The sequence below is a fragment of the Gallinula chloropus genome (genome assembly GCF_964237585.1).
Source record: "Gallinula chloropus genome assembly, chromosome: 1".
Lineage (NCBI taxonomy): Eukaryota > Metazoa > Chordata > Aves > Gruiformes > Rallidae > Gallinula > Gallinula chloropus.
In genome coordinates, this window is record NC_140085.1 from 57,158,782 (window position 1) to 57,186,503 (window position 27,722).

Below are 27,722 nucleotides of genomic sequence, written 5' to 3' on the forward strand. Positions count from 1 at the left end.
ATGGCTCAATACCAGGTTTGCCATTATTACTCCAAAGGTTCTTGCTTCCAGAAAAGATCAATTAAGTGCATTTCTCTGGATCCCTGCCATGAAGATTATACCATGGTGGTACGAGTATGTCCTCATGAAAGATGAAGAGCACTGTTGCATCTAGACTTTGCATATGAGGAACATAATTACAATTTGTTCTTGTTTCACATTTGGAGATTGCTTACTTGGGATTTCTTGGTTCTTTTTTTTTTTTTACCGAATAGACTTGGATTATCACTTGCTTTTGTCTTCAACTACTCCTACTTAATCCTCTTGTCAAAGCCCAGAGTTCCTGCGGGAATCCAGTGACAGATGATGTGAATGACATTGCAAAATTGGTAAGTAGCTTTTATTTTATATTGTTCTTTATATTAAACAATGATCAGTGGATAATGACACTTGAAATTTTAAGCAAATGTCAGCAAGTCTGTATTAGAACCAGGGGAATATTAAAAAAAAAAATAAATTCCATCAACTTCTACCACTTGACCAAAACCAAAACCTTCATTACAGAGACTGGACAATAGTTTCAGAGTTCATTGAAGAGATGACCTTGTTGACCAAGCCACAGTGTCAGTACATATGTATTTTTCTCCCTCCAGACTCCCATAAAAATTATCAAGAAAAAGTCTTGATTTCCTAAAACATTGTCTGGAATCGGATTGCTCCCATGCAGATGAAAGACTGTTGTCTTTGTGGTAGTGATTTGTGTGGAACAGACTGGCATCAAACACAACTGAAATGAAACAGAAGTCTTTCCCTTAGCTATATGGGACACTTGTGCCATTTATAAAAGTGGTATGATATTAGACATTGTAGCAATCAAGGCAGTAACGATTGAACAGCTCTTACCGTCGTCACATGTGAGTGGGCTACACTCATTGCGTGTTTCTTTACTTGCTGTACGTAGAATTGTATGTCTGAAGGAGTCACAGCTTCGTATAGGAACTGAATTGATTTAAGTCCTTAATTGAACACTGCATTAACCTAAAAAACTGCATCTCCTTGTGTGAAGTCTGTTGGTATTTAACTCCACTGAAGTCAGTGATTATTCTAACTTGCAGTGGTGCAGGATCTAATGCCAGACTTAAAGAAATAATATATACTGAAAATTTAACAGGCATACCTTCATCTATGTATTGAATTCAGCTGAAAATTATGGCTTTATTATGGAAAAAACATTTGCAATACCAACGTTAATATTATCAAACATTTAATTTGGAGTCCCTTGCATTTGCAGTGTTCTTAACGTGGTTTTTTGGGTCATTGTTATGTACTTTGGCACATAGTATAAATCTCTGAGGGTACTCTACAGCCCTATTGAAATGCTTAGTGCTTCACATAAGTCCCTTTAGGCAGAATTCTAAAATATTGGCATGTTTATTCAAGATAATATTTCATCTCTTGAAAGCTTTGATTTAAACCTGTTGAAAGCATGACAGAACAACAGAACTCCTGTGAGGGCTGGTGAAATTGTCTAGTACAGGGTTAGCAATAACTTTTGTCAATTACGTATCCTCAGAACAAACGCTTTAACTTTCCCTCTGGTACAATTTAAACTTCAAGAATGTATAAATACAGGTTACAAAAATTTGCATGCAGCTTGAGCAATCACACTTTGCTTTTGAGATAAATTATGAAAGAGACCTAATATCATAAAAATTAGGTTGGTCTTTAATTTGACTGTGACTTTATTATCATGTTCCTACATCCTCCTCCAGACTAGTCCAGCAACTGCAGGTCTCGCACATGTCCCTGCAGCACTATGTTTCCATACTCTTGCCCTCCTCCACATCCCCTCTTAGCTCTCCACTTGCAGCATGGTTGCTAATTCCCTCCCATGTCCATAGACATGATGCCTACCTGAGTAATGTTACTACCTCTGGCTGCATTTATGTCCCCTTTTGCTTGGGCTGCTGGCTAGGCAGGAAGGATTGTGTGTGGCTGCTGTTCTCGTATGTGCTGCTTGTCCGGGAAGACCTCTGCCAACTGTCCAGCTTGCACTGTGCTTCTGCTGCTGCCAAGCCTGAGCAGAGTGATGTAGGACTGAGGTCCTCTGGGCACTCCTCAGTGTGGATGCTGTACGGTCCTTCTCCTGATGTAGACCCATACCTTTCAGATCTCTCTACCAAATGCAAAATTTGGGTGAATTTATGCAGTGAGTTCAAAGATATTTTGGGTTGGAGAAATAACAAGAGAGATGCGGAAAATACAGAGCCCAGCCACTTGTATTCTCTCTGTTTTGAGTCGTGCATCAGAGAATGTTCTGAGGAAAGCCTGTTCTGTCTGTTTGTATTAATATTTGCATAGAGTTTTCATGTGGAAATAATTTCTGTAAGCCCACTTGAGAATTGAAAGGAAAACATTTAGTATCTTAAACTTAGTACAGAGCTCTTGGTTTCAATTAAACTGAGTCTATTTCAAGTTAGCCATTCTCTTTTGAAATGCTAGACTGTGACAACTAGACATTGAAAACAAAATTATAAAAAGGTTTAGCTATCAGTGTGAACACAAGAAGGGATAAATACGCAGAGAATACTGACTCACCACATTGCTAAAAACTACATTTTTTTAATGCTATAAGGAGCATATCCTTAGTAAATATAATATGGACTCCCACATGATATTGCTTAGAAATATAGTTCAGAAGACCCTACAACTTTTATAAATTACTAAAAATGTTTTTGTACCACTCCTGCTTTTTGAAATAAATTAAGGAATGATATTCTCATGACTTACATCTTCAAAATTAGACACAGCACCCATAGGAGTATAGTCCTGTATCTCTGTGTAATAAACTAGCTCTTCAGTGACAGTAATCAAGTCCCATCATTTAGCTTAGGATATTGGCCTCTCTTCCTCCTGTCTCGTCACAAATCCTCAGAGATCAGTTTAGACTCGGTATGGCCTGAAACCTTCACTGAGGCAGGTGATGATCTCTTCATCTCTGCAAAATGTTAGCTTTCCCTGTGCCTTTTCTCCTCACTATGAAGGTGTATCACCATCTCTCCCTAATCATTCAGATCTTTAACAAAGGAGTCCATTTTGGCTCTTGCCACTACACAGACCCTTGTCTGTTCACTTTTAAAGCCTCCATTGTTTTTCCTGTCATAAGAGGACAAAATGTTTTTGTAGCTCTCTGTCCATACAGATTAATTTTTCTTCCAAATTCTTGGTGGATAAAATTCCATTCTACAGTAAAGCCTTTTTCTGGCTTCAACTTCTAGAATTTTGCTCTTCTGTTAATTTGCTGCTCTGACCCTGTATCTTCTACTTATTTCCTTCAAGCTGTTCCTCCTTTTTTCATTATCAGTGGCAAGCTTCTTGGTTTTGTCTTCAAAGGCACTAACTATTAACATTGCCTATGATGTCTTAACACATGCTGAGTTTGCCCTCTTGTCCTAGCTTCTCCTCATTATTTCCATGGAATCTCTTATGCTGTTCATGGCCACAGGAAGGATACTTCTTGATGATCTCCAGGCAGATTTGCATCCTCTTCCAATCTCATGCTAAAATTCTTTGGAACATAAATCCTAGTCCCTCTTCTTCCTTTTTTCCTACTCTGTCCTTCCCTACCTCTACTGCAGTTCACCTACAGCTTGCAGGACAGTGCCAAAATTGCCTATCAAATTCTTTTGCTTGTACCTTGATAGAACCAAGTCTTCATTTATTTGGTTCTGGCTTCTTGTTCCAAGTACTGTAAACCCCTCTGTATCACTGGTAGGAAACCCCTGAGCATGTCTGCTGTTGTGTTCTGCTTGACTGTGTCATATTCTAGGAATGTGAGGAGAGCATGCCTCAGTCCACGCTTTCTGTGAATATGGACCAAGCAAATCTACTGAGTCTAAGCTGTGGGGAAAAAAAAAAAGGGGGGGATGTACTGTGCAGTGCCTGAAAATGTGGTTCCTTTGCCTAATCACATTTGTGTTGAGCATTAATTTGAGGTTGGACATATGGTGTAACTTGTTTTCAGAGGTGTTAATCTGGATTTTCACTAGCATCATACTAGACTCATACCAAGAGCTAGAATCAGAAAGAGCGAGCTGGTTCAATAATAATGAAGTATCTGAGCATTAATCAACCTAAGACTAAACTAGACTGGTATCTGCTCATATAAAAAGGACTTTTATTTTCTGTAAGATTAAATTTATTCAAATCTTTAAAGTGTAATTTTGTCATATGAAGAAAATGTCCTAAGTAAAATTATTTTAAGAAGCAAAGAACAATCGAACAATCTTTTTTTGTTGTTTTTTTAATGAGAACTTTATAAGAGCATAATTTCATACCTATAGAGAATGAAAGTATTTAGAAAGTATTCATTCTGTATTACTAATCACTTGCACTCTTGCTTCTTTTAATGAAGATCTCTGGAGGGAAACACATTACTTGATGAACAAATGTTCTGTATTACGAAACTGTAATTGCAGCACCTGCCAATAAAGCCTGTCCCCATTGTTCTTTACAGCACAGTAAGTCAGCAGAAAGCTGCATTGCTGTTAATTGTGACTCTGATTTGGCATAGGAATTAGGAAAGTGTATATATGTTTGTTAAATACGAATGTCAAACCTACATATAGGTAAACTTTTCACCAAGCTGTGCAGTATGTATAGAATGTGCCTACATATTTTGATTTCACCCATCAACAAAACCCAAGATACTAATCTCTTCTTACACAATCTATTTCTCTAAAATGATTTTTCTTTTGAATACTGGAAGCCCAAACACTAGTCAGCATTTACTGTCCAGTTGCTTGTTCAAGACATGCTGTTTCAAACATGCATCTGTTTCACATTGCATCTTTTCTGTAAATGTGTACTTTACACTCTTTTGATATTTATTTTTAAATGGATATAACTCTCCTGAGTGAAGGGGTTATAAAAAATGATCCAGTGTTGTTATCCTGCAAATAATCTGCCACTATGGCTGTAAGAAGTGTGAACGGAAATCGTTAGCATGTTGTCTTAAGCCAAATGATGAGGATTTTATTAACTGCTTCATTAGCAGATGAGATGGAGTAGACTGCAGAAATGATGGATAGACAGTGGAAACTCCTTCAGGAAAAGAAAAGCCAAGGATGCAACAAAGGGAGCTTCAGAGGCATTAAAAAATAGGAAAGGGAAATGAGGAAGAGAGAAATGGGAGGTAGAAATGGTAGCCAAAACAAAAGTGCTATTTTCCCAGCATATGCCTCAGAGTAAGAAAGAAATAACTGACAGTGGTGAATGGTAATTTTTTCTTTAAGGACTTAGTTTAACTTTGATCTGTGTACAAAAAAAAAATCACGATGTCTATGCTTGTCTCCTTAAAATTTTCAGAACAGCCACAATAAAGAGAAGTTCCAAGAGCAGTAGCCCTCATTTCAAAGCACTTGACTGCAGAGATAGGTCATCTCGTTTCTGTTCTGCTGTTGCCATGAAAGAGAAAATTTTATGGAACGCAAATCTCTTTTACAACAACCCTTTTTCATCTCCCCATCTGTGTGACCATGAGCATATTTTAAAAGTGTATTTGGGTTATGCAATGTTAACAGTGCTGTATTAAATATTCAGACCTCTGTATGTCAAAAGGAATCTTACATTCCTCAGTTTGAGATTTTGTTACAACTGGGAATATAGCACTTAATGTTAGTCTTATATGGATTTAAAGACATAACTCTAGGTGACTTTTTCTTCTCCTTGATTTATACAAACACATACACCCACTAAACGTGAGAAAACTTTTGTGGCACTTTAATTGCAATGCAGGGTTATTTTAGTTCTATACATTACTTTCCAAGATTATCAGCTGACATTCTTTATAATCATCAAAACTGTTACTTTTGTCTAAACTAAGGAAAATCACGCAGGCAGATGTTTTATTGCCCACAAATTTGTCACTGTACTTAAGGACTTGAGTACAGGAACCCAAAAAAAAAGCCATTCTGGGACTCTGTGAGTTTCAAGGGACAGTCCCTTTCCACCCCACTTTGCTCAGTCAGCTCAGAGCCCTCATATCCTCTGTCTTGTGTGTCTCCTTGTATCAGCTGAGCATCGGGCACAGAGCAGGCACGCGGAGTCCTTTCATTCCTTTCAGGATCACTGCAGCAGTTGAAAAGCAAGTGGTGAGTTTTGGATCATAGGCTTGGTGGTTAGTCTTCCACAAAATTTCAAGACACGTTTCAGGAAAGCACAACGGTACAAAACGCACAGGCTCCATACAAACACATCCTTCACTCTTACATCAGGGTCTCTACCCTATTTTCTGTGCGTGAGCTGGGAAGTCCAGCTGGGACACAAATATAACTCCCTCACTTTGACTGAGCTCCCATCATTTGCCATCAGCAGAGCATCTGGCATGGGTACTTTAATCAATAAAACTTTAGCAAGTTTTTTCATCTCGAGGCAGGGCATGTATTTTGTGTTTGACACCCTCCCTGCCAGTGATCTTCATTTTTAGTAGTAAATTCAAAAATATCTTTTCTGATTCACAGTCTGTCAAGGAGAAAAATATCTGAGGCTGATCTGTATTCTCTGGCTTTGTTTGAGAAGCTGTAAAAGCTCTTGGGCAGTTAACATTTATTTTTTTTTTAAACTGTGCATGGAAAGTGCTTGACAGGGGCTGATGCCAGTAAAGTAGATTGTATACATAATGCATATCAATTCTTGTAGTGTTCATTGATTTGGAACAAATTTAATCTTCCAGTGACCTTTCTTAAAGAACGGTGCTTTTGCTGACATTGCTACACATTGAATCCCTCTAGAGTGAGTATGGGGAAACTTTGCACACGCAGTAGCATCTTCACCATCTTTGCTGCTTGAAGTGCTTCTAATCTGAGCTCTCTAGGCACGCAAAGCAAGTTAGAAAAGAAACTGGATTACCTATTAATGTGCCGTGATATCAGGATAGTTCTAGAGGGAGGAAAAACTTACAAAACTTGTGGATGAGAATTTAGAATAAATTAGATGCTCTAAAGAAAGACCAAATGCCTTGCAATATTTTAAAACATTTGTAGTATCCTGAATCAACTCCCCAAAATGCCAGGTAAATAGAAACAGCTATACAGGATTTTAGTGGCACTTTTGAAACTGCTGCTTTGGGAATCTATAGGTATAAAAAGAAAATTAGAAAATTGATCTCTAGAAAAGCATTTATCATGATCATTTATCATGACCATTTTTGTAAAACTTGGTTTTTAACACTGTAGGACAAAGGTAGATTTCATTGAACTGGAGGATTGTGGCTCAGCTCACGTTGTAAATAGAAAAATGGAATTCACTAATAATTGTGTGTAACTATTGACTTTGATCCTTTCTAGAAGCATAAATTTTTGAAATTACTGTTTCAATTTTTAATTGAAACAGAACTTTGATTAACAAATAAAACATTCTGTTGTGTCAACCAAATACTACCTAAAAACTATATAGGGGAAAAAAAATCCCCGTGCTGGTTGCTATAGCAGCAGAATCAGAAGCAGCCATAACAGGATGATCTTTAACCCTAAGAGGTAGAAATGCTTTGCTGAACAAAGTGTAGATTCTGGTTCATCAAAGGAGTTTTTTGAGTGTTTATTGTCTTTGGAATAAATTAATTTCAAACCAGGATGAGCAGTATCAATTGAATCTTTAACTGATAGAAAAGAAAATGTATTGCTGTGCTTCACAGTATTGGTAAATCTTTCAAAAAAAAGTATTTAAAGAGATTGTGGATGATGGCAGTGTATCCCTCTTCATCTCCCCACTCAGCACATTCCCCATATGATCAGCCGCATCTCTCAGTAGTGTTGGATCCCATCTATGTGTAATTGCATTGTATAATTCAGTGAGAAACCTTCAACTCCTTGTCCTTGCTTCAGCACACCCCATACTCACATCTGCAGAGCCGTGCTCACCTTACATGTGGGGGAAGCTCTTCTTTGCCCCAGGACACCGCTGTGATATAATTATATTGCTCATCATTACTAAGAGGCACAGCTTCAAAGCTCAGTATTTTTCTGTTCTGGTACATAACTAAGCACAAAGCAGGCAAGTATTTCTTTAGGTTCAAATGCATGCTGAATTTGGAAGTTAACTGAAGGAAAAAGGTTTAGAGACTACTGGGTCCTCTAATGTTTGGAGTGGTTGGGGTTACGTTCAAATCATCACACAAACACTTCAAGACATGCCATTAAAAGATGAATACGCGGTGGATAGTAATGAACGACCTCAGATCACTTCTCCTCACTGTGTTACTGGCTTTTATTCTACTGGGAAGTGGTAGCATTGAACTCGATTGGATCTGATCTGGGAATGTTACAGAGGTGTGGACAGAGGCACTGGTGAAACACTGGAACAGGTTGCCCAGAGAGGTGGTGGCGGCCCCATCCCTGGAGACATGCAAAATCAGGCTTGATGAAGCTTTGAGCAATCTGAGCTAGTTAAAGGTGTCCCTGCTTGCAGCAGCGGGGGTTAGACTAGATGACCTTTAAAGGTCCCTTCCAACTTAATGCATTCTGTGATTCATTCTGTGATTGTATGAATGATGCTTCAGTTGTGAGAGAGTAAGATTCAGTAGCAGTTCTAGAGGAAACGGAATATGTAAACTTTTGCATCTAGTAGGTTACAGAAAAATTTATGTTGACATTTGATAGCTTTTCTTGAATTCAGTGATGGATATTAGGTCTTCCTTTGTCTAGTCAGTAATAACATTTTTTATTATCTGTTTATTGTAGGTTGGAAATCTCCCAAGTGATTATGTGATAGCCCTTAAACATGTCCCGAAGATGGATAGTCTGGTATGTACAACCACTTCAAGTTAATCCCAGTAAAATAGCCCACTGGAACCAGTGGTTGCTGTACCTAATTCTGTGGTTTAGTAGGTTACAGTTAAATAACAGTTATTTCACTTTTCATATGCTTCACAAGTATTCATTTAAATGAAATGTAGAGAGATTCCTGAATTTAAAATTATTTTAGTTTACCAGAATCATAGAAAAATGTTTATTATTTTTTTAACATTTTAATATTAATTTAAAATTAATATAAATTGAAAAACTTTGCTTTCTTAAACAAGTAGTTTCTTTCTAATTATACTTTTGAATTTACTGCAGAATGACTTTCTTGTTTAAGCCAGTGGAAATGCCATTAAAGCACAACAAATACTGAGTAGCCAACGAAGAGCCCTAATTTTAGCAAATGGTAGTTTCAGTAACTAAACAAACCATTATTTCATTCAAACGTGCTTTGTATTATTCTTTCTATATAATCTCATAGTTAATGCACAGTGATACTTTCAATTAAGCTTCATCTGCCTTCTTCAACTTTTTATATTGTTTTTCTATTATAATTTCCACAATATTCTACTAAATATTTATATATAATATAATATAATATAATATAATATAATATAATATAATATAATATAATATAATATAATAAATATAATATAATATAATATAATATAATATAATATAATATAATATAATATAATATAATATAATATAATATAATTTATTATACTAAATATTTTCAATGTTTTTTCTTAATTAAAAAATAAGAATAATGCTCTCTTGGTTGTTGCATACATTGCAAGAAAAAGGAGGGGGAAAAAAGGTGAAAGAAGGTGATATGAATATGATACTCTATTTCTTTAAGGAAAGGAGAGGGGAAAAAAGTAAGGAAAGGACTGGTTTGTTAGTTGAACTGATCAATGTTGTGCCTGTCTTATGAGTAAATCGTTGTGCACACACATCAGTAGTTGGAAGTCATCTGGTAGATATAAGAAGCTGCAATTGTGCCCACACAAAGTTTTCATTATGAAAATCTAGTTTGTACGAGATATAAAAATACATCCTATCCGGTAACATTGTAGCAATAGTCTGTATTGATATTGGAGAATGACACCAGAAACAACATTCTCTCAGTCCTGAATAACACGAATTAAGAGGCTTTTACTGAAACTTTACTATGTTAGAAAATCCAGTTTAAACTTTATTCCTGAGAAAGCAAAATTCTGCAGAACAAATGCTATGGAAATTGGGTACTAGATTCTATATGATATAATTAAAGCTAATGGAAAAAATTTTCATTTCTGAAAACAGCCAATATCCAGAAAAAATAACAAAATAAGACTGGCTGCCACCATCTCCTGGCTGTAGCTCTCTTTGAAATCCAATGATTTTGGTGCCTGATATGATGAGATGTTATCTGAGGAGGACAGCTACAGCCTGAGTGCTGCTCCCCAGCCTCCAGGATGAGTGCAGCAGGTGATGGGTGACTGCCAGGCTGGATCAGGGCTGTTCCCTTCATTGTACTCTTGGTGAGGTTTGCACTGTGGATGAAGAAGGCCAGACAGCTTGCTTGAGCTGTAAGTCCTGGTCCTTCTCACTGCTTAACTCTTACCTTGCACTGTGATTCAATTTTAGCTGCCAGAACGCAATTTCCTTTTTACAGTTTAAATGCCATGTTAACCTGTTGCATCATATCCAGAAGCTTGGATCCAGTTTACATTTACAGTGAGTGGCCAAGAAATAAATAGGAGGAAGAGATGTTCAGAGCAGCGTTTTCCATGTTCCCTTTGCTTACACCACTTTCAGTTGTGGTTATAGAATCATAGAATATCCTGAGTTGGAAGGGACCCATAAGAATCATCGAGTCCAACTCCTGGCTCCACACAGGGCCAGCCAAGTCAGAGAATGAGACTAAGTGCATTGTCCAGATGTTTCTTGAACTCAGTCAAGCTCAGTGACCACTTCCCTGGGGAGCCTGTTCCAGTGCTTGACCACCCTCTCAGGAAAGAATCTTTTCCTAATATCCAGCCCAAATCTCCCCTGTCACAGCTTCATGCTGTTCCCTTGGGTTCTATCACTGGTCACCAAAGAGAGGAGATTGGTGCCTGCCCTTTCACTCCCCCCTTGTCAGGAAGCCATAGACCATGATGAGATCTCCTCTCAGCCTCCTCTTCTCCAGGCTGAACAAACCAAGGGGTTTCAACCTCTCCTCGTAAGACTTCCCCTCCAGACCCTTCACCATCCTCACTGGCCTCCTTTGGACATTCTCCAATATTTTTATGTCCCTCTTGTACTGTGGCATCCAAAACTGCACACAGTACTCAAGGTGAGGCCGCACCAACACAGTGTAGAGCAGGACATTCCCCTCCCTGGACCAGCTGGCAATGCTGTGCTTAATGCACCCCAGGACATGGTTGGCCCTCCTGGCTGCCTTAACACTCTGCTGGTTCATGTTTAACTTGCTGTCCACCAAGGCCCCCAAATCCCTCTCAGCATGGCTGGCCTCCAGCATCTGGTCCCCTAGTCTGTATATGCAGCCAGGGCTGCCCTTTCCCAGATGCAAAATCAGCTCCTGGACACATGCCTTTGCAAGAAGAAGTATTTAGCCATAGTCACATCCCACTTTGCCAAATTCCTCTCTGAGGATTTCAGGTTGCATATCACAGCAAGGGCTGGCTGAGTAAGTATGTTTTGGTCTGGGTTCTGCAAGGTCCCTGCAAGCTGGGAAACCCACAGCTTCGCATCAGGCAGATGCCCTTTGTTCAGCCCTGAAAGGATTTGGAACTGTTCTCTTTGATTTTATTGTCAATAGATGTCAATCTGCAGTGTGTGCATGAAGTGGGAAAAGCACCCAAGGTAGCATGTTTCAGATGTAGATGAGTAAAGGTAGAAAGGCAGGGCGAGTGCAGCGCAGATGGGAAGTTAGTGTAGTGCATGTAACAGGAACAGACTGACCCGATCCATTAAACTGAAGGGTTGTTGCATTATGCACTAGCTCAAGGCATCTGAGTGGCTTTAAAAGTAGTCTTACATAGAGTGAACTGTTTAGTCTAACCTGAAGGTTAAAAGGCAAAGATGGCAGCAGCGGGGGCTGAACTCAGAAGAGGAGATAAACTTGAAACTTTTACATAGCTGTAGAAGGAAAAAGCTAGGGGAGTACTACGTGGAAGTACAAGGGCAATCAGGTTTGCATTTGCCCTAAAATGTAAATCTTGGTCAAATTTTACACAAAAACCCCAGAGTTAAGCCTCCATTTCTCCTTACAAACAACATCAAATTTCTGTTTCAAGAGTTATCCCCATGTTGGGTAGGTATTAAGATAGTAAGCAATTGCACAGCTTGATATTACTGAAAGGAAATCTTCAAGCTCTCATGGAATACAGCTTTGTAGGTCAGAACGGTTCAGTCAGAGCAGACTCTCACGCACATGCAAAACACAGGAGCAACAAAATAGATTCCCTGCTGGAATTGCCAAATGCTTGCTTGGAGAAGCAGCAAGCTTTTGCTAGTTCCTGCCCGATGAGAACGCACACCCACACAACCTCAGAGGAATAGGATTTCCAGGTTTGCAGTTCAGTGAAGCGCAGAAGTTTCATGTCCATGTTCCTTCGCCAAAGCAGAGGAAAATGCCTTCTCTGCCTTTTGAGGGCAGTGGGACATGGCACACCGTGTGCTGCTTGAATGGAGTACGTTTCAACAAGCCCTCTCCGATTTATTTGATTCTTCCTCTCCTTGTGCTTGAGGGAAAAAAGAGAAGCAGAAAATCAAGCCAGATGCCATCCATTTCATGTTTTGTTCACGTGACTGTTGAGATAATTACAGAAGGTGATAATACTGACTTGCCAGTTGTTATCTACGTGTGAGAGTTGTACACAGAAGTGAAAAGTCAGGTGGAACCAATGTATTTACGTTCAGTTCTCTAAGACTGGAAGCTTAATAGTCTGGTTACTCTTCAAAAGTGTGAAGTGTGTTTTTCCTCATAAAAAACAGTTACACCTCAAGGCAGAACAATATCTGTGTCACAAAATTATTTGTTGACAAGTGCTAATGCTGATAGTAGCAAATTTTTTTTTTAATACTGTATCTGTATGGAGGTTTATTGCAGAAATTGAGTAAAATGAGATAGAAGCAGATACATCACCAAATATTTACTGTCCTTTGCAGAAGGTGGAGTGGATGGGTTAAGTGGATGCCACCCATCCACTGGGCAGCAAGTGGAAACTAGTCTAGTGATACTGAGAGTAATTTGCGGTTGTTGGCCCAAGATCTTCATAGCTGGCAGGTTTTAATGATCCTGAGACATTTTCAACCACTGAAAAAATAGCTTCGCATATGGAATAAAATTCCATAAGATTTACCATTAAAAATGCAGCATTTATTGGGAAAGGGTTCCTATGTATGTCTTGCAGTGTGACTACTGCATCTCCTGTATTTTTGCTGACCATGTTGAGTTAGGTTTTTTCCTGGGCTGGTGACATTTTATTTGCTTGATGACTGTTATGTAAATACGAGTAAAAGTAGTGACTCTTTATAAGGCAGAAGGATGAATGACCAGGTTTCAGTCACATGAACAGCTGTACAAACTTAATCTGCCAACTAATTGCTTAGGTGTCCATGAAAGGATTTGAACTCTATTCCAGTGGCACAGATGTGGCAGATAGTGTGGCAGGCTGTGGATAACTCTTTTGTAGGCAAAATCTCGGGAAAAGAAAGAGTTTTAGATCTAGAAACTGTTCTCAGGAATGGCATTTAGTGAAAAAGCTGAAGAGGAGGATTTAACTGAGCTAACTAATTTAAAGGTGGACAAAAGACACATGGATTTAATGCAAAACTTTTATGGAAACCCCCCTCAGAAGAGGAAGGATATTGGAGGTAAAGTGAGCCATGTAGGGGAACAATAATAAAATAAAAACAAAGACTGGTTTAAAGAAAGTCTGGAGAAAATTGTTAAAGCAGTAGTTACTTAAAAAAACCCAAAAGTTAATGAAAGCACAGAAGAGGGTTCATAGTAGTATGTCCCAAGGCTCAAATTCTCAACAGACTGATATTTAGCATTCATTAAGAATTTAATGAAGGGATGGCACTTAACAGACAACCATAAATATGTCAGTATCAGTGAGAATAGAAATTTTACCAAAAGGACTGAAGAGAAGGTTGGCCACAGTAAAGAAGACAAATTTTCATTTAGACTTTCAAGATAATTTAAACTGGAAAGAGCAGTCTAATCTACTTTTGCAAGTTGAGTTGCTTAACCAGTTTTTGCAAAAGTCTGATATTTAATCAACTTCTCTGTTTCTCTTTTTATTCCCTGACAGCCTAATCACTGTTGGTTGCATCTGATGGTGCCTGAATTTTCAAAGAGTTTACATTATCTTCTCCAGAAGTTTTCAGATATTTCAGATATGTCTGATGTTTTAAGCAACTATTTGATCATCAATAATCTAACAAGGATAATTAATGATCTTATGGCATGTCTAGCTTTTGATAAAAATAAGGTAATCTAATACAGATTTTCTACTTTTCTGCTGGATATTTTTATTTGAACTTTCTGTTGCACAGTTCTCGGTAATAGTTTAAAAATGTCCAAAGCTTTATTAGATTTCTTTTTTCTTATTTCTATTCCTGTACATCTGAAATCCTTTAGAAATGCACTGAGTACACTGTGCTAATGTTGGCTAGCTGCTATCTTCTGTTTCAAGGAAAAATGGCTTACAAGGAATTACAGTATACACAATGACCTGTATACAGTTATTTAAGTAGTCAAAAATGTAACCGTCATCCTTAACATAATTCATTCTGGCCTGTTTGAAAGAAGCAAAACTCTTCCTTGTGCATCCAGCTTAAATTACTCATTTTGCTGGTGATCCTAATGTAAATTTTAAGATTATGTGGCTGAAGCTAATAATATACTTTTAATATGTATCACAGTGTGTGAGGCTCTGAAAGCTTTGCCATGGTTAAATTAATCTTTTTATACAAAGACACGGCAAAGACTAGAGGATATCGGCCCGTTTCCATGTGGTTTTGGATGCCAACAGCATCTGGAAGGATTCCAGGAGTCTCACTCAAGAGATGACTGATTCTCTTTGGTGAAAATGATGGGGGAAAATTAACTTTCTAATCCCTTAACCAGCTCTAACCAGTCTATCAGTAATAAAAAATAAGTCCTGTAGTTGACAGTTTTGTCCCACTGGACAACATGGCCAAAATCCATCATGTTTGTCAAGGCAAGGATTTAATCTTCCATATACATTCATTTTTGTCTAGTAGGCCCTTAGCCATTATAATTGCACATTTTCAACATCCAGAATGAATCAAATGGACTAAAACACTCAGTCTCCTTTAGAATGACATAACCTTGCGACCTTGTCACGTATTGGCATTGTATTGCTGAGAGTATTTGGACATTCCCTCTCTTTCCATTACAAACTGAATTCAGTCCAATCTTCAATGTATCTCTGTTTTTATTCACCACCACCACCATTTTTGTCCTGATGAGTCAAAGCACTCAGCTGGGATGTGGTTGGGGAAGTGGAATTTTCTTTTATAGAATGAAGAATAAATATCCTGTAATTCAGAGAAACAACTAGCTATTGATTTCCTGAGAAGAATGATCTTAGGTCTGCCACTTTCAGCATTAAACATAAAATAACTTTGGAACCAAAAGTAGGAAGTTTGCATTAGTACATATTTAACCTTTGCTTTTACCACTGTCCTCCTTCTTGTGAGTAAACAGTAACCTCAGGCCAAATTTGACCTGCTGGCATAAGAAGCAGTTGTTTTGAAAGCTAAAGTCTATTAAAAAGGGAAAAAAAAGAAGATAAGCATCAATGATCTTAACATGAACCTCAATCTTCTTGTTTAGTCTGGCATAACACACTTGTGTGTTAGACCTCAGAGTGATTTGGCTTCCTTGTTTATAGTCCTGCTCTTATTTTTAGGCACATTATCAGGGATCTCAGACTGCTTCTGTGCAGGAGTGTATCCCAGCTATTGTATTCTCTTCCCCATACCCTTATGACAATACCTATGACTGCATTGTGTTCCTGTGTTGAGATTAAAAGAATCATGTGGAACATTGCAAAGTAATGTGAAATCAGGGTAATTTTTTTAATGAGGGAAAAAAAAAAAAGTCTCTTAATTTGCAGTGTAGGATGGGATGCTTTCTTTTCACGCCAGTTTTAAAACACTGGATTAATAACATATTTCTATTTGCAAAGCTAATTTGAAATCCTCATATCAGGGGGCTTGATTGTTTTATGAAGATTGCATAAAGCAGATTTGGTCTTCTTCAGGTTAAAAATGTAAACTTTTTGTGTCATCTTCAGATAGTTTTATCATCTGTTTAGGTACTGAAGTGAGCATCTCTCTTGACCTTTTTTTCAAGCAAAATTCTATATTTTACCCTAGGATTTTGTAAAAGAAAATGGTCACCTTTATGTGGAAGGTCACTTTTCTCCTAAGGAATTTTTTGAGCACTTTAATACAACCATTGAGGTCTACAGGGAGTTTGCAGAAACATCGGATAAGAATGACTGCATTCTGCCTTCAACAGTAGAAACACCAGAGAATGGTAAGATGGCTCTCATTTTGGGGAACAGAATCTAAATAGATACAAATGGGTGATTTTCCTTTGATTTTAGAGATGCTAAGTATCTGATGCTGTATCTCCATGTCTCCTTTTTACTGCCAGTTAAAATTACTACCAACACCAGAGCTTGTATTATTGTCCTAAGTCGAATTCTGTCTGGCAGTAAAACCAGTGCCATTGTTCCCTAATGTAATCCAAATAACCTCACAATACTCTGCTCTGTTTCTTTTCATCCCAAATATATCCTGAATCACCTTTTTACGTTGTTGTTCTTCTATTAATGCTCTATTTAATTTTTATATGGCAGTAAAGGAGCCTGAGATTGTACTCCTGAAAGGACAGGAAGCTAGGACAAGTTGCAAATTGCAGCAGCCTCAAGTCACCTCTGTATTCATACCAGCCATCCTGAAAAGGGCCATGTTTACTTCATTTAAAAAATTTAACAAGCTCAAGTCAGGCTCCTGTGGTTCATTCTCATCCTACCAGTAAATGGAGGTTTTGTGTTCTCTTTCAGTCTCTCTGGTGACAGGTATTAGCTTTTTAACTAGGGCAATGTATTCAGTTGCACAGTTACACCAGTAGTAACTAGAAGTAGATCAATGCCATCACCCAAGAACTTGTATAAGGCAATTGCTTTTCCAGAATAGATGTTCAGCAGCGGCTTAGTGTGTAGACACGTCTGCTTCTTAATAAGACTGCCTTTTTTGGCTTACTCCTCTCTATAAACAGTCTTGTAGCCAGATTTTTTAAACAGCCCTATAGCCACATCAGAGTAGCCCTATAGCCCATCATCTTATATAGAGGGAACTGTATTCTAAGTTACATAATGCTGACACACTCATTTTCTATTTAGATTCCAGAGTCGCTGTCACAAAAACATTTTTGTTTCCTCCTGTTGCTGCCAGCTCCCTTAGGAATGACAGCATTGGCAGTAACACTAGCAGTAACAGTAAGTACAAGTGATTGAATTAATGTATGTGTCTTCATTTTGTTCTGGTAGCTGGTTGTTATGAGATCTCAGAGCAAAAGAATGTCATTAATTGTGCAAATTAATGGGAAGTTACTTGTGCCTGATGGTGTACCATGTGTTTCTCAGCTGTCATACCAAAATGCAATGAACTTATCTCATCAAAATTTAGTGATACTATCGAGTTACAGTGATGTGACAGCTCTCTACAACTTGGAGAGGGCAGGTCTCTTCATTTTGGCTATCGTGAGGTCTCACTAGTCATATGGCCTCAGCAAACTTGGCTGTCCCAGGCACCTCATTTTAACTGTCAGAAAAAGAAGTTGCTCCAAACAGAACAGCTGTCCTAAATCAGGTCCAGGGTACTCACATGGACAGAGAGGTTGCCTGTACATTGCATTTTGAAAGTACCTTCAATTCCCAGTTTGACATTAAACCTGAAGACAAGACCCCATGTTCGCTTACTGTAGTCACAATAGGGCCAGCTCCACAGTCAGTGCGCTTTCAGTTTAGGTCAAGGACAAAGTCCCTACACTTTCGGCAGCCTGTAATCCTCTCTGGCACCACCACCTCTGTGTTTCTCATCTGTTGTATCAGTGCATTACCTGACTAGTCGCTGACAGATAAGAGAGCCTGGAATTGTTGTCTTAAGAGCCTCGACATTACCTCTCACGAGGTCAGAAGGGGTGTAGGAATCTAAGGTGAAGACAAACAGCAAAGTTTCCGGGGCTTTTAGTGAGATCATGTGCAACAAGGTGAATATTGTCTGGAGCTTTGCATGTCAACAAAAAGAGAGGGAATTTCCTTAGAGGTTCCTGAAATGGTGATGAAAGTTTAACCACATTGTTGTTTCCCTTGCTTCTGTTTCCTGGCCCCATGAAGATGTGTCACAGTTCAGCCCCAGCAGGCAGCTAAGCACCACAGAGCTGCTTGCTCACTCCCCACTGGCTGGATAGGGGAGAAAATTGGAAGAGTGGAAATGAGACAGTTCATGGGTTGAGATAAAAACAGATCAATAGGTAAAGCAAAAGTTACCCATGCAAACAAAACAAAGCAAGGAATTCACTTACCACTCCCCATGGGCAGGCAGGTGTTGATCCATCCCTGGGAAAGCAGGGCTCCATCACATGAAACCATTACTTGGGAAGACAAATGCCACCACTCCAAACATCAACCCCCCTCCCTCCTTCTTTCCTCTTCTCCTCCTTCCAGCCCCTTAGATGCTGAGGATGAGCTATGGAATATAGTCCTTCAGTAAGCTGGGGTCAGCTGTCCTTGCTGTCTCCCCTTGTAACTTTCTGTGCACCCCCAGTATGCCTCTCTTTTACAATCCCCCCTTTCACTTCACAACTGTCCATGTTATCTAAATGTGATGTTGAAGTGTGTGGCTCATACTCCTTTAGATTAAGAAAACATGGGCAAGGAGAAAACCTCATGTTGTCTGGTGGGCACAAAGGTAGCTCCTGACAGTGGGACAGATATGAGTAAGACTGAGATTCTTCTCATGCTGCTTCTTCTGGAAAGATATAATCTAGCTATTCTCAGGGGTTTTATGACCATACATGCAACTTCTTAGTTGGCTCACAGCTGCTGTCAGATTTGAAGCCCTTTCTGATTGCGTTGTAATGAAGAGAAGGTCTTAAGTCATCATTCCCCAGAATGCTGTGAGTTCAAGGTTGGAGGAAAAACCACCTTGGACTCCTGGCTGCCAGCCTGCCTCTCTGGAAAAGAGAACCCTCATTGCCATAAATTCCTCTCCAAGAGGTCACAGAGCTAGCTGCTAGCTGATGAGCCCAGGGCCAATTATGAGGTACCAGGAGGGGGCTAAAGAGCACATACCTGTCTCTCACAGGTCTGAACATGTGATAATTTTTGCTGTCGCTGCTAGAGAGAATATTCAGCTACAGCCTGAAGCAACAGGAATGGGTCGTGAAGCCAAAAGAAAGACAAATAGATTACAAGAGTAGTTCAGATGAAAGGAGTTTGACCAAGTACAGTAAGAAGATGGATGCAGCAGAGGGTGGCACCTGTGTCTGTACAGGAGAGGTTTATTAATCTTGTTTTATAAGTGGAACTGATAATCACATAGGGAAAAAGCCTAATTAAAATAATGCAGTAAATCAAAGAAATTGCTTGGCTGGCCATATGTTGTACAGGTGTGCTTTAACTGATTATCATTCTCTTAAGCAATTTATTGGAAAATTGGATATCAGTTAACAGCCTTATCTAGAAATGACATGAGGACTGCTTGTCTGGGGCTGGAGACAGTTTGAACTCCTAATCAGATTAAATTACATTAATTTAGTCATTGGATTACACTTTAGTTATTTATTTGGAGTTTTTTGCAGGGAGGGACCTGTGGCATCTTTATTGGCATATCTATCTTAACTCCCTGAAAATAATCTCTAGTACTGATTTCAGTTTTGTCTTGGCTTTATCACTAAGTTTTCTTTTGTACTTAATCCTACCTTCTTGAAAGGAACAACAATGAATAAACCACATGAAGACTCCCCAGCACAGGAGACCTTGTCTGCCAGGTCCAGTACTGTTCTCAGAGCAGTGCCACTAGATTCAAGATTTGGAGGAGAGGGGAAACCTGAAAAAAGTACCTTCAGACACAAACTACTACAATTTATTTTTTTTTATGATCGTATTTAATTTTAAACAGTTTTGAATTAAGCTATTAAAAATTAATGGTTTCTAGACCATTTAGAAGCAGTCTCTGTTTGCAAAAGAACCCCTGCAGATTTATAATAAATTTTGAATTTATTAATAAAGTCTGATGATTTGAACTGCTCTTAATTCTAAATTCAACCTAGACAGACCTGAAGTACATTGTCTAATAAAATAATTTGTGAAATAATTGTAATAGAAATCTTATATAATCTGAATTATTTTTATCATGTTGTTCCCACATTTGTTGAGTTATATTTCATGGCTTCATTGTTATTACACAACAATAAAATTAAACTAATATCCAGAGTAGAATCCTGACTATATCTGTAACAAAAGTTTTACCCCAAATAAGAGTAAAATGAAACAAGTATCCCACTCTTTTTTTTTTTTTTAATTGTAGTAGTGCTATTTTCATCCTTGTAATATAGTATGTAGATCTGTGTCATGTTCACACTCTATATTTTGTCTCATAAAGTTCTCTGAAACACCCCCAACTCCAATTTATATGGATTTGTTTGTTTTCTTCTCTTTGGGTTACATGACTGTAGTCCAATTTAAATTCCAATTAACTGTTGAAATACCAGTCACTGATGTTTCCCTGGATCGTTATACCATGCATAGTCTAGAGAGTTCAGATGAGATGGTTATGTGAAGAATAAGTGTCAGGATAAGAAGTCTTGAGTCCTGATCTCTTCTTTCGATGGCTGAACCAAATGATAAATAGTAGTCTTCTTGTTGTTCCCACAGATGAATCTCATATTGCTCTGCCTAAAGCTTGAACTAGCTATCTGTTACTAACACCTCTCACTCAGTTTAGTGTCATAGTATTATTTATATTTTCCTGGAAAGTTCAGTGTTGCTTTCATCCATTTTTGCTTATGATTTCCATCAAAAGAGGGGTGGCCAGCAGAGACAAGGAGGTGATTGTCCCTCTCTATTCTGTCCTCGTGAGGCCCCATCTGGAGCACTGTGTCCAGATCTGGGGTCCCCAATACAAGACAGACATGTAACTGTTGGAGAGGGTTCAGAGGAGGGCCACAGAGATGGTTAGAGGGTTGGAGCACCTCCCCTGTGAAGAGAAGCTGAGGGAGCTGGGCTTGCTCAGCCTAGAGAAGAGAAGGCTTCAGGGGCACCTCATTGCAGCCTTCCAGTACCTGAAGGGAGCATATAAACAGGAGGGTAATCAACTTTTTAAAAGGGTAGATAATGTCAGGACTAGGGGGAATGGACTGAAGCTAAAGGGGGGAAGGTTTAGGTTAGATATTAGGGGGAAGTTTTTTACAGAAAGAATGATAAGGTACTGGAACAGGCTGCCCAGAGAGGTGGTGGATGTGTGTTCCTGCAGTTGTTCAAAGCCAGGTTGTATGGACCCTGAGCAACCTTGTGTAGATCCAGGCCTGGAGGTTGGTGGCCCTACCTGTGGCAAGGGGGTTGGAACTCTGTGATCCTTGGGGTCCGCTCCAACCCAGACCATTCTGTGATTCTATGATTTTCTCAGAATAATTTAGCTTTATTATTCAGTACTGAACAGTTCAAAGAATGTGTAAACACAGAAATCTTCATAGCATTTTCAGGAAGAAGCTCTACTTCTATAATACTTCTATAATTAAGCAAAGAATACCATAGTTTAATTTGGTAATTGCACAACAATTTGAAAGTGTTCACCCGTGGCTTAATGCAATTGGTGCTGTTTTCTGTGCTTTTGTTCCAACTTTATAGTTAATGGGAAACCCTAATGAACAGGTGAGAGCTGCTCTGCATTTTTAGAGATAAGATCTTGTGGTAATTGTGTTGGATCTGAGCAGAGGTAAACTGAAAATTCCTTTGAGACATGTATGGCAAAAAGATTGAGGCAGTGCTTTGAACCATAATTACTTGCTAAACCTACACGCATAGCTCAAGGTAGAGAGCAGCTCAATAACTTCATTGTGTAGCTGAGCAGCTTTTAATGTAAATATATTGTGTTCACAGCTTAATACCCCACTGTCCATGAAGATTTTATATAAACCTACATCAGATGAGCTCACTTCCTAAGGGTTTCTTCCATAAGGTGCAGAGTGAGAGCTCTGAAAGGTGCTGGCCTGCTTCCACTCCCCTTTTACACCTTGCTGGATAAAGTTTATTTAAAGTGAATAACATACTGACTGCAAAGCCAGCAGTTCCTCTAGCATTGCCCACGGAGTTCACAAACACCTGGTTTCTCCTTTTCCTTCTCCTACTCTGCCTTTACAACTGCTGAGAGTGGGAATCTTTCTGTGTAGAGCTCTGAAGTTTCTAATAGAGGAAAAGGTCCCTATAGAAGAAATAAAAGCCTATTGGCAGCCAGCTTGTTTCCTTATCTCCCTTTTCCTCATTAGGACATGGGTCCTCAGGATGTTCTCCAGACTGAAAATTCTCCAACCTGTTCTGGTTTATATGTTTTGTGTGTTACTATAAATAAGACCTACCACGACTCAGATCTTTCAAGAGACCTTTTTTCTGGACTTGAAAGTGAAATTAAATAGCCTGTTGACATTTGGTTTTACAGTAGTTAAGGGTTACTTAACTTTCTAATTAATTCATACACTATCAAGTTAGGAAAAAAACCTGTTATCATTCTAAAAGGTAGGGTGGGGAGTGTCACAATTTGACTGTATTTAGGTTCTGTCCCCTGGTTGTGAGTCCCCAAATGGAAAGCTAATTATGAATTCCTTTCAGTTTTCCATAGATGCTGAAGAAAGCATCTGCATTGGAGATATCTTCTCAGAAACCAGATTCGTCCACTTTTAGATACTTCATTATAAGGGGAGCTCTTCTGTTGTCTAAGACTTTAAAGTTTTTTGAAAAATGATCGTAAAATTGAGGGTGCTATCCTATCACTAATCACCCTGCATACAAAGCATTTCTCTAGAAGTTCAGGTAAAAATCAGTATGCTTGCCATGCTATACTGCCCAGCATTGCAGAGTAGGGAGAGGATTTTTGAGGTAACAAACTCTACTATAATATTTTATCAAATAAATTATGCTCTATATGAGCATAATCCTTTTTTTTTCCCTTTGATTTTTATTTCACTTTTAATTTTTTTCTGAAGTTTGCAGGGCAGGATCCAGAAAACATGATCATCGACATAGGGTTTATATAATTCAGTTGTATAACTCAGTGGTCTCTCCCTGGGAAGAATGACTAACGGTATCAGGCAAATCAATGTTTCATTTTTCTTGACTAGAGCACAAGAGTGATATAAGAATTTTCTTCTGAGCACACCTTGAGAATACAGTTCAAAGTAATAACAAGAGTTCTTCTTGAGATGTTCAGGCTGGCCCTACCCCACTTGAGTTTGTCCAGATTTCTTGAAGGTCAGTTCTACAAGCAAACCTCCTCTGTGCCTAACCTGGGGCAGACAGTTTGAGAAAAGATATGCCACTCCAGTTAATTTCTGCTCGGTTTCAAGGTTCAAGCAGGCAGAGGCAGACTAATTTATAGCCTCTCTTTTTCAGCTGATATTCACCTCTGTGGAAATTTGCCTGCTATCTTTACCTTATCCTCTGTAGATAGATTTCTTTCATGGTAATCTAGCACCGGTTCTGTTTAACCATTGTTTCCTTTTAGTGTGCTGAGTTTGCCAGATGTAGAATTCAAGCCTCTGTAGACAGAACCTAGACTTTGTAAGCAGTGTATGAGACAGAGATAGATATGGCCCTAGAAACAACAGCTGAATTTCAGAGATAAAAAGAACATTTGTGTAAAAACTTGCAAAATGTCAACCAGAAAATCTCCGAGTTGAAAAAGTCTTGCTAATTAATTATGAGAATGTTCCTTTTTAAAGTGTTTTCTTAGAGGCTATATAATAATGTACTAAATGCACATTGCTTGACCCAGTGTAGCATACTCTATGTGCTTAGACATTTGCTGTTTGCATGTCACATAAATTTCTAGTACCGGCAGTCCATTTCCACCTCTATATCTAATCACCTACACTTTTCCAATGCTTAGAGCACCTACACTTTTCCTGTAATCTGACCATACACCCACTGTTTGAGCTGCAGACACCAAATTTTGAAATGAACCAAAACTGGGTGGATGGTGTCTCAACTAGCAGTCTCCTGTGGCTCACTTTACATTTCAGAAGGGGGATCCTGGAGTGACTCTGTTGGACTTTTCACATCCTGCTCTTGATTGAATAATTGCAGGGCCACATTTCAGCCCCAGCATGCCTACAGCTTCCTGTGAGGGGAATGGAATTGCTTGTGTACATAAAAGATTAGGACTGAGGCTCTTCTGTATAAAATGTAAAAAGCTGTCAATAAACGGTAACAACAAAATAACACACAGCTAGACTTCTAGGCACAAGGGTTTGATCTTACCCAAGTCATTGAGATCTTTCCAGGCAAACACTAAAAGTAAATCAGTCAGGTTTATTTTGTTAAATTAACCTTCCTCAAGAGGCTTCATGTTGGTTGTTCATTAGTGGCAAAGTGAAGTGTCTATCTGTAGTCAGTGGGATGTGTCTTATGGAACAACAATATGGAACAAATCCATGAAGTGACAGATATATTCTCTTCCAGAGAATTACTTTGTGCTACAAAATAACACCTTTAAAAAAAATCATAAACCCAAACCTGAAATGTGGGAAAGAAAATTCTCCACAAATGGCAAAAAGAGAAATAGAGTTGGAATGACAATAAGAGACTTAGTGTTGGAACTCTTCAACACAGCTGTTTCAGAATCAGGAAGAGCATCTTTGTGGTCAGAAATGTCCTGTGAGGTTTTGTGTTAAGCGCACTTCATGTACACAGCGCTTGGTGATATCTGTTCTGCTATTTAAGATGCTGTTACGTAGGTGGTGCATAAAAGTGCTCTTTCCCTATAGATAGCTTTCTGCTATAAATCTGTCTTCACTAACAAGAACATCTGTAATTACAGAAGAGGCACTTGGCTTCATTAGCAGCTCCAGCCTGCAAGGGATCAGCGTAGCACTGACATCATTGCTGTCTCTTCTTATCGGCTTTATTTTGGGAGCCATATACTGGAAGGTAAGAAATACCAAATTTAACTGATTCTACACTTTGTAGCTATGAGAAAGCAGAACGAGCAGGCCCACTCTGCATTTGAAAGCAAGAGACATCTCTTTTGATGTTCACTGAACTATGTGACATGCAAATGTAAATATGTTGTCAAATTCTTGAATTCCACCACCAGAGTGTAAAACCTGCCTTAGGGGCATGATAGCTTCCTAATTGGAAATCAAGAACATGGGATTTCCCCAAATTTCCCAGTTCTCCTATTATATCTCGAGGAAAGGATTATTTTTCTCCTGCCTACAATGCAAAGGCTTTGATAGTAAAATTATATCAGTAGCAGATGTATGTTAGAGGACAAGATTTGGCCTACATTTTCCCAAAGGACTTTGATACTGAAAAAATGAAGCAAACTGAAATGTACAACCATTATTTATAGAGTTGTTAAAGCAAGCTTTAGAATATTTCTATTTAATGCATTTTATTCCTAGAAAACACATCCTAAATCCAGACCAGAAAGTGATGAAACTACACAGTGTCATGATGGTCAAGAGGAAAATGAGATAAGGTATACTGTTTCACTTTATATATGGATATAGAAATGTAAGTTTACCTTTGAAAGCCGCTTCCTGAAGGTTTCTCTCTATAGGTCTAAGACAAACAGAAAAAAACCCAAACACAAGGTCTTGCTGTAGAGGTAAAATGTGTGCTTAGGGTGTGTCCTTTAAAGGAGCTTCTTGTTTAAATATAAAACTTGATATGGCAGAGATTTCGTTAAGAGGACCTTACCCCTTACCTTTATCTCACACTGTGGGAAAGGATTGCTGAGACCTATAGGAGAAGCAACAAAAAAGTGCATTTTTGTTATTTGCTGTGTGGTGTAAAGCTAGGTAGATACCATGTAAATAAATAGAAAACAATGCCTTCCTGGCTGTGTTCCTAAATCTTTCTAAATATTTTTTACATTAACTTTTTCTCTGTTCTTTCACTTTTTTTTTTTGTATTCCCCAGGGTACGTGTATATAAGCATCTATGTTTCAAAGGTCTTTTTTAATGTTTGTGGAAAGTTAATGAGAACTCATTCAAAACATAATAACTTCCTAAGGTCATCCTGAAATTGTTCATGGCTTTGTTCATATTTAAACATTGCTTTGTCTGAGTTTAAAGCAGAAAAAATACCCATTTAACTCAGTCGATTAACTGTTCCTTAGAAATAACAGCTGAAGACTTTCAATGTTGTTTGGACATGACTTGAAAAAAGAAAAGTCCGAAATCCAGAAAAGGACTTAGGGATATCTTAAGTTAGAACAGTTCATACTAAAGCATTTTGAGAGTATTATTTAGCCTCTTATTTCAGGTTGTTTGGTCAAATTTTAACTATGAGGGATTAAGGGAAAGATCTAATGCAGACAGCAGAAGGACTCATCCTGCAGGGTTTTCACACTGTGTGAAATGCCTGGTGCTGCCCACTGTTGAAGGCAGAAATAGGTGAGGTTCTGACCTAGTGGTTTCATCACAGGAGCTGAAATGCTCAGTGTTTAAACTTTATAGAATAATAAATTCTTTACACAATTTTTTTCATGTACAGTATATAAAATGGAAGACTGTATATTCGTCAGGTATACTAGTTGCTACAGATAACTCATCCTGCACTTCATCCTCACAGGTATTTAAATTTGTAACATGCCACTTCCTTTTAACTTCCCCAAAATAAAAAACATTGCTTCATAGAAAGACAAGAGGAAGGGATTAGTTAAGGAGATGGTCTTAACAGGAAATTTAACCAGGTTGCATTCTCTATCAGACGTCTTCTTAAATATTTGGCATATGTTTTTTTTCTCCTCTCCTCCCTAAGAAATTTGTAATATTCACCTATAACTGGGAAGATGTAGTATCAAACATAAATTAAAATAACTTGGTTCCCTTTCATTTTAACTAACTGATAAAACCTTCCATTTTGTCTTGTAGTAATGAAGTACCTTCTTTTTTTTTCAGTATGTTGCAGCAAAAAGAAAAGGAACATCTACATGTGTAGCTGTTGCTTTTTCTCCCTCAACACTGTTACTGTTTTGTGTACTGGTAAGTTGTTATAGATGAGAGTTTTACCACAGCCTTAATAACTTTGGGCTGATGAATTATAAAGTGATTCGGAGTCCATCTTGGGAACAAAGTAAAATAAAACTTGTTATCAATAAGCTTTGACTGTACCTGAGATCTTCAGCAGCTAATATAATTAATCCTTTATCATGGGTTGATGGGCTGAGACCAATGGGATGAGGTTTAACAAGACCAAGTGCAGAGTCCTGAACTTGGGACATAACAACCCCATGCAGCGCTATAGGCTTGGGGGAGACTGGCTGGATAGCTGCCTGGTGGAGAAGGACCTGGGGCTGTTGGTTGACTGACAATTGAATATGAGCCAGTGGTGTGCCCAGGTAGCTAAGACTGCCAATGGCATCTTGGCTTCTATCAGAAAGAATGGACAGCAGGTCCAGGGAAGTGATTGTGCCCCTGTACTCAGCATTGGCGAGGCTGCACCTTGAATACCGTGTTCAGTTTTGGGCCCCTTGCTACAAGAAAGACATCAAGGTCCTGGAGCGTCTCCAGAGAAGGGCAAGCAGGCTGGTGAAGGGGCTGGAGAGGAAACCTTATGGGGAGCAGCTGAGGGAACTGGGGCTGTTCAGCTTGGAGAAGAGGAGGCTGAGGGGAGACCTTA

General features: G+C 38.6%; 1 protein-coding gene across 1 annotated transcript; it reads left to right on the forward strand.

Moving 5' to 3' along the window:
- KITLG (KIT ligand) lies at window positions 1–27,041 on the forward strand (the record flags this gene model as incomplete). Its single annotated transcript, XM_084263066.1, has 9 exons — window positions 1–114; window positions 255–368; window positions 8,718–8,780; window positions 14,090–14,269; window positions 16,185–16,347; window positions 17,219–17,314; window positions 24,912–25,021; window positions 25,498–25,574; window positions 27,002–27,041. 9 exons carry the CDS (start codon window positions 1–3, stop codon window positions 27,039–27,041), a joined length of 957 nt encoding a protein of 318 aa, XP_084119192.1.
- Between the last annotated feature and the right edge of the window lie 681 nt (window positions 27,042–27,722).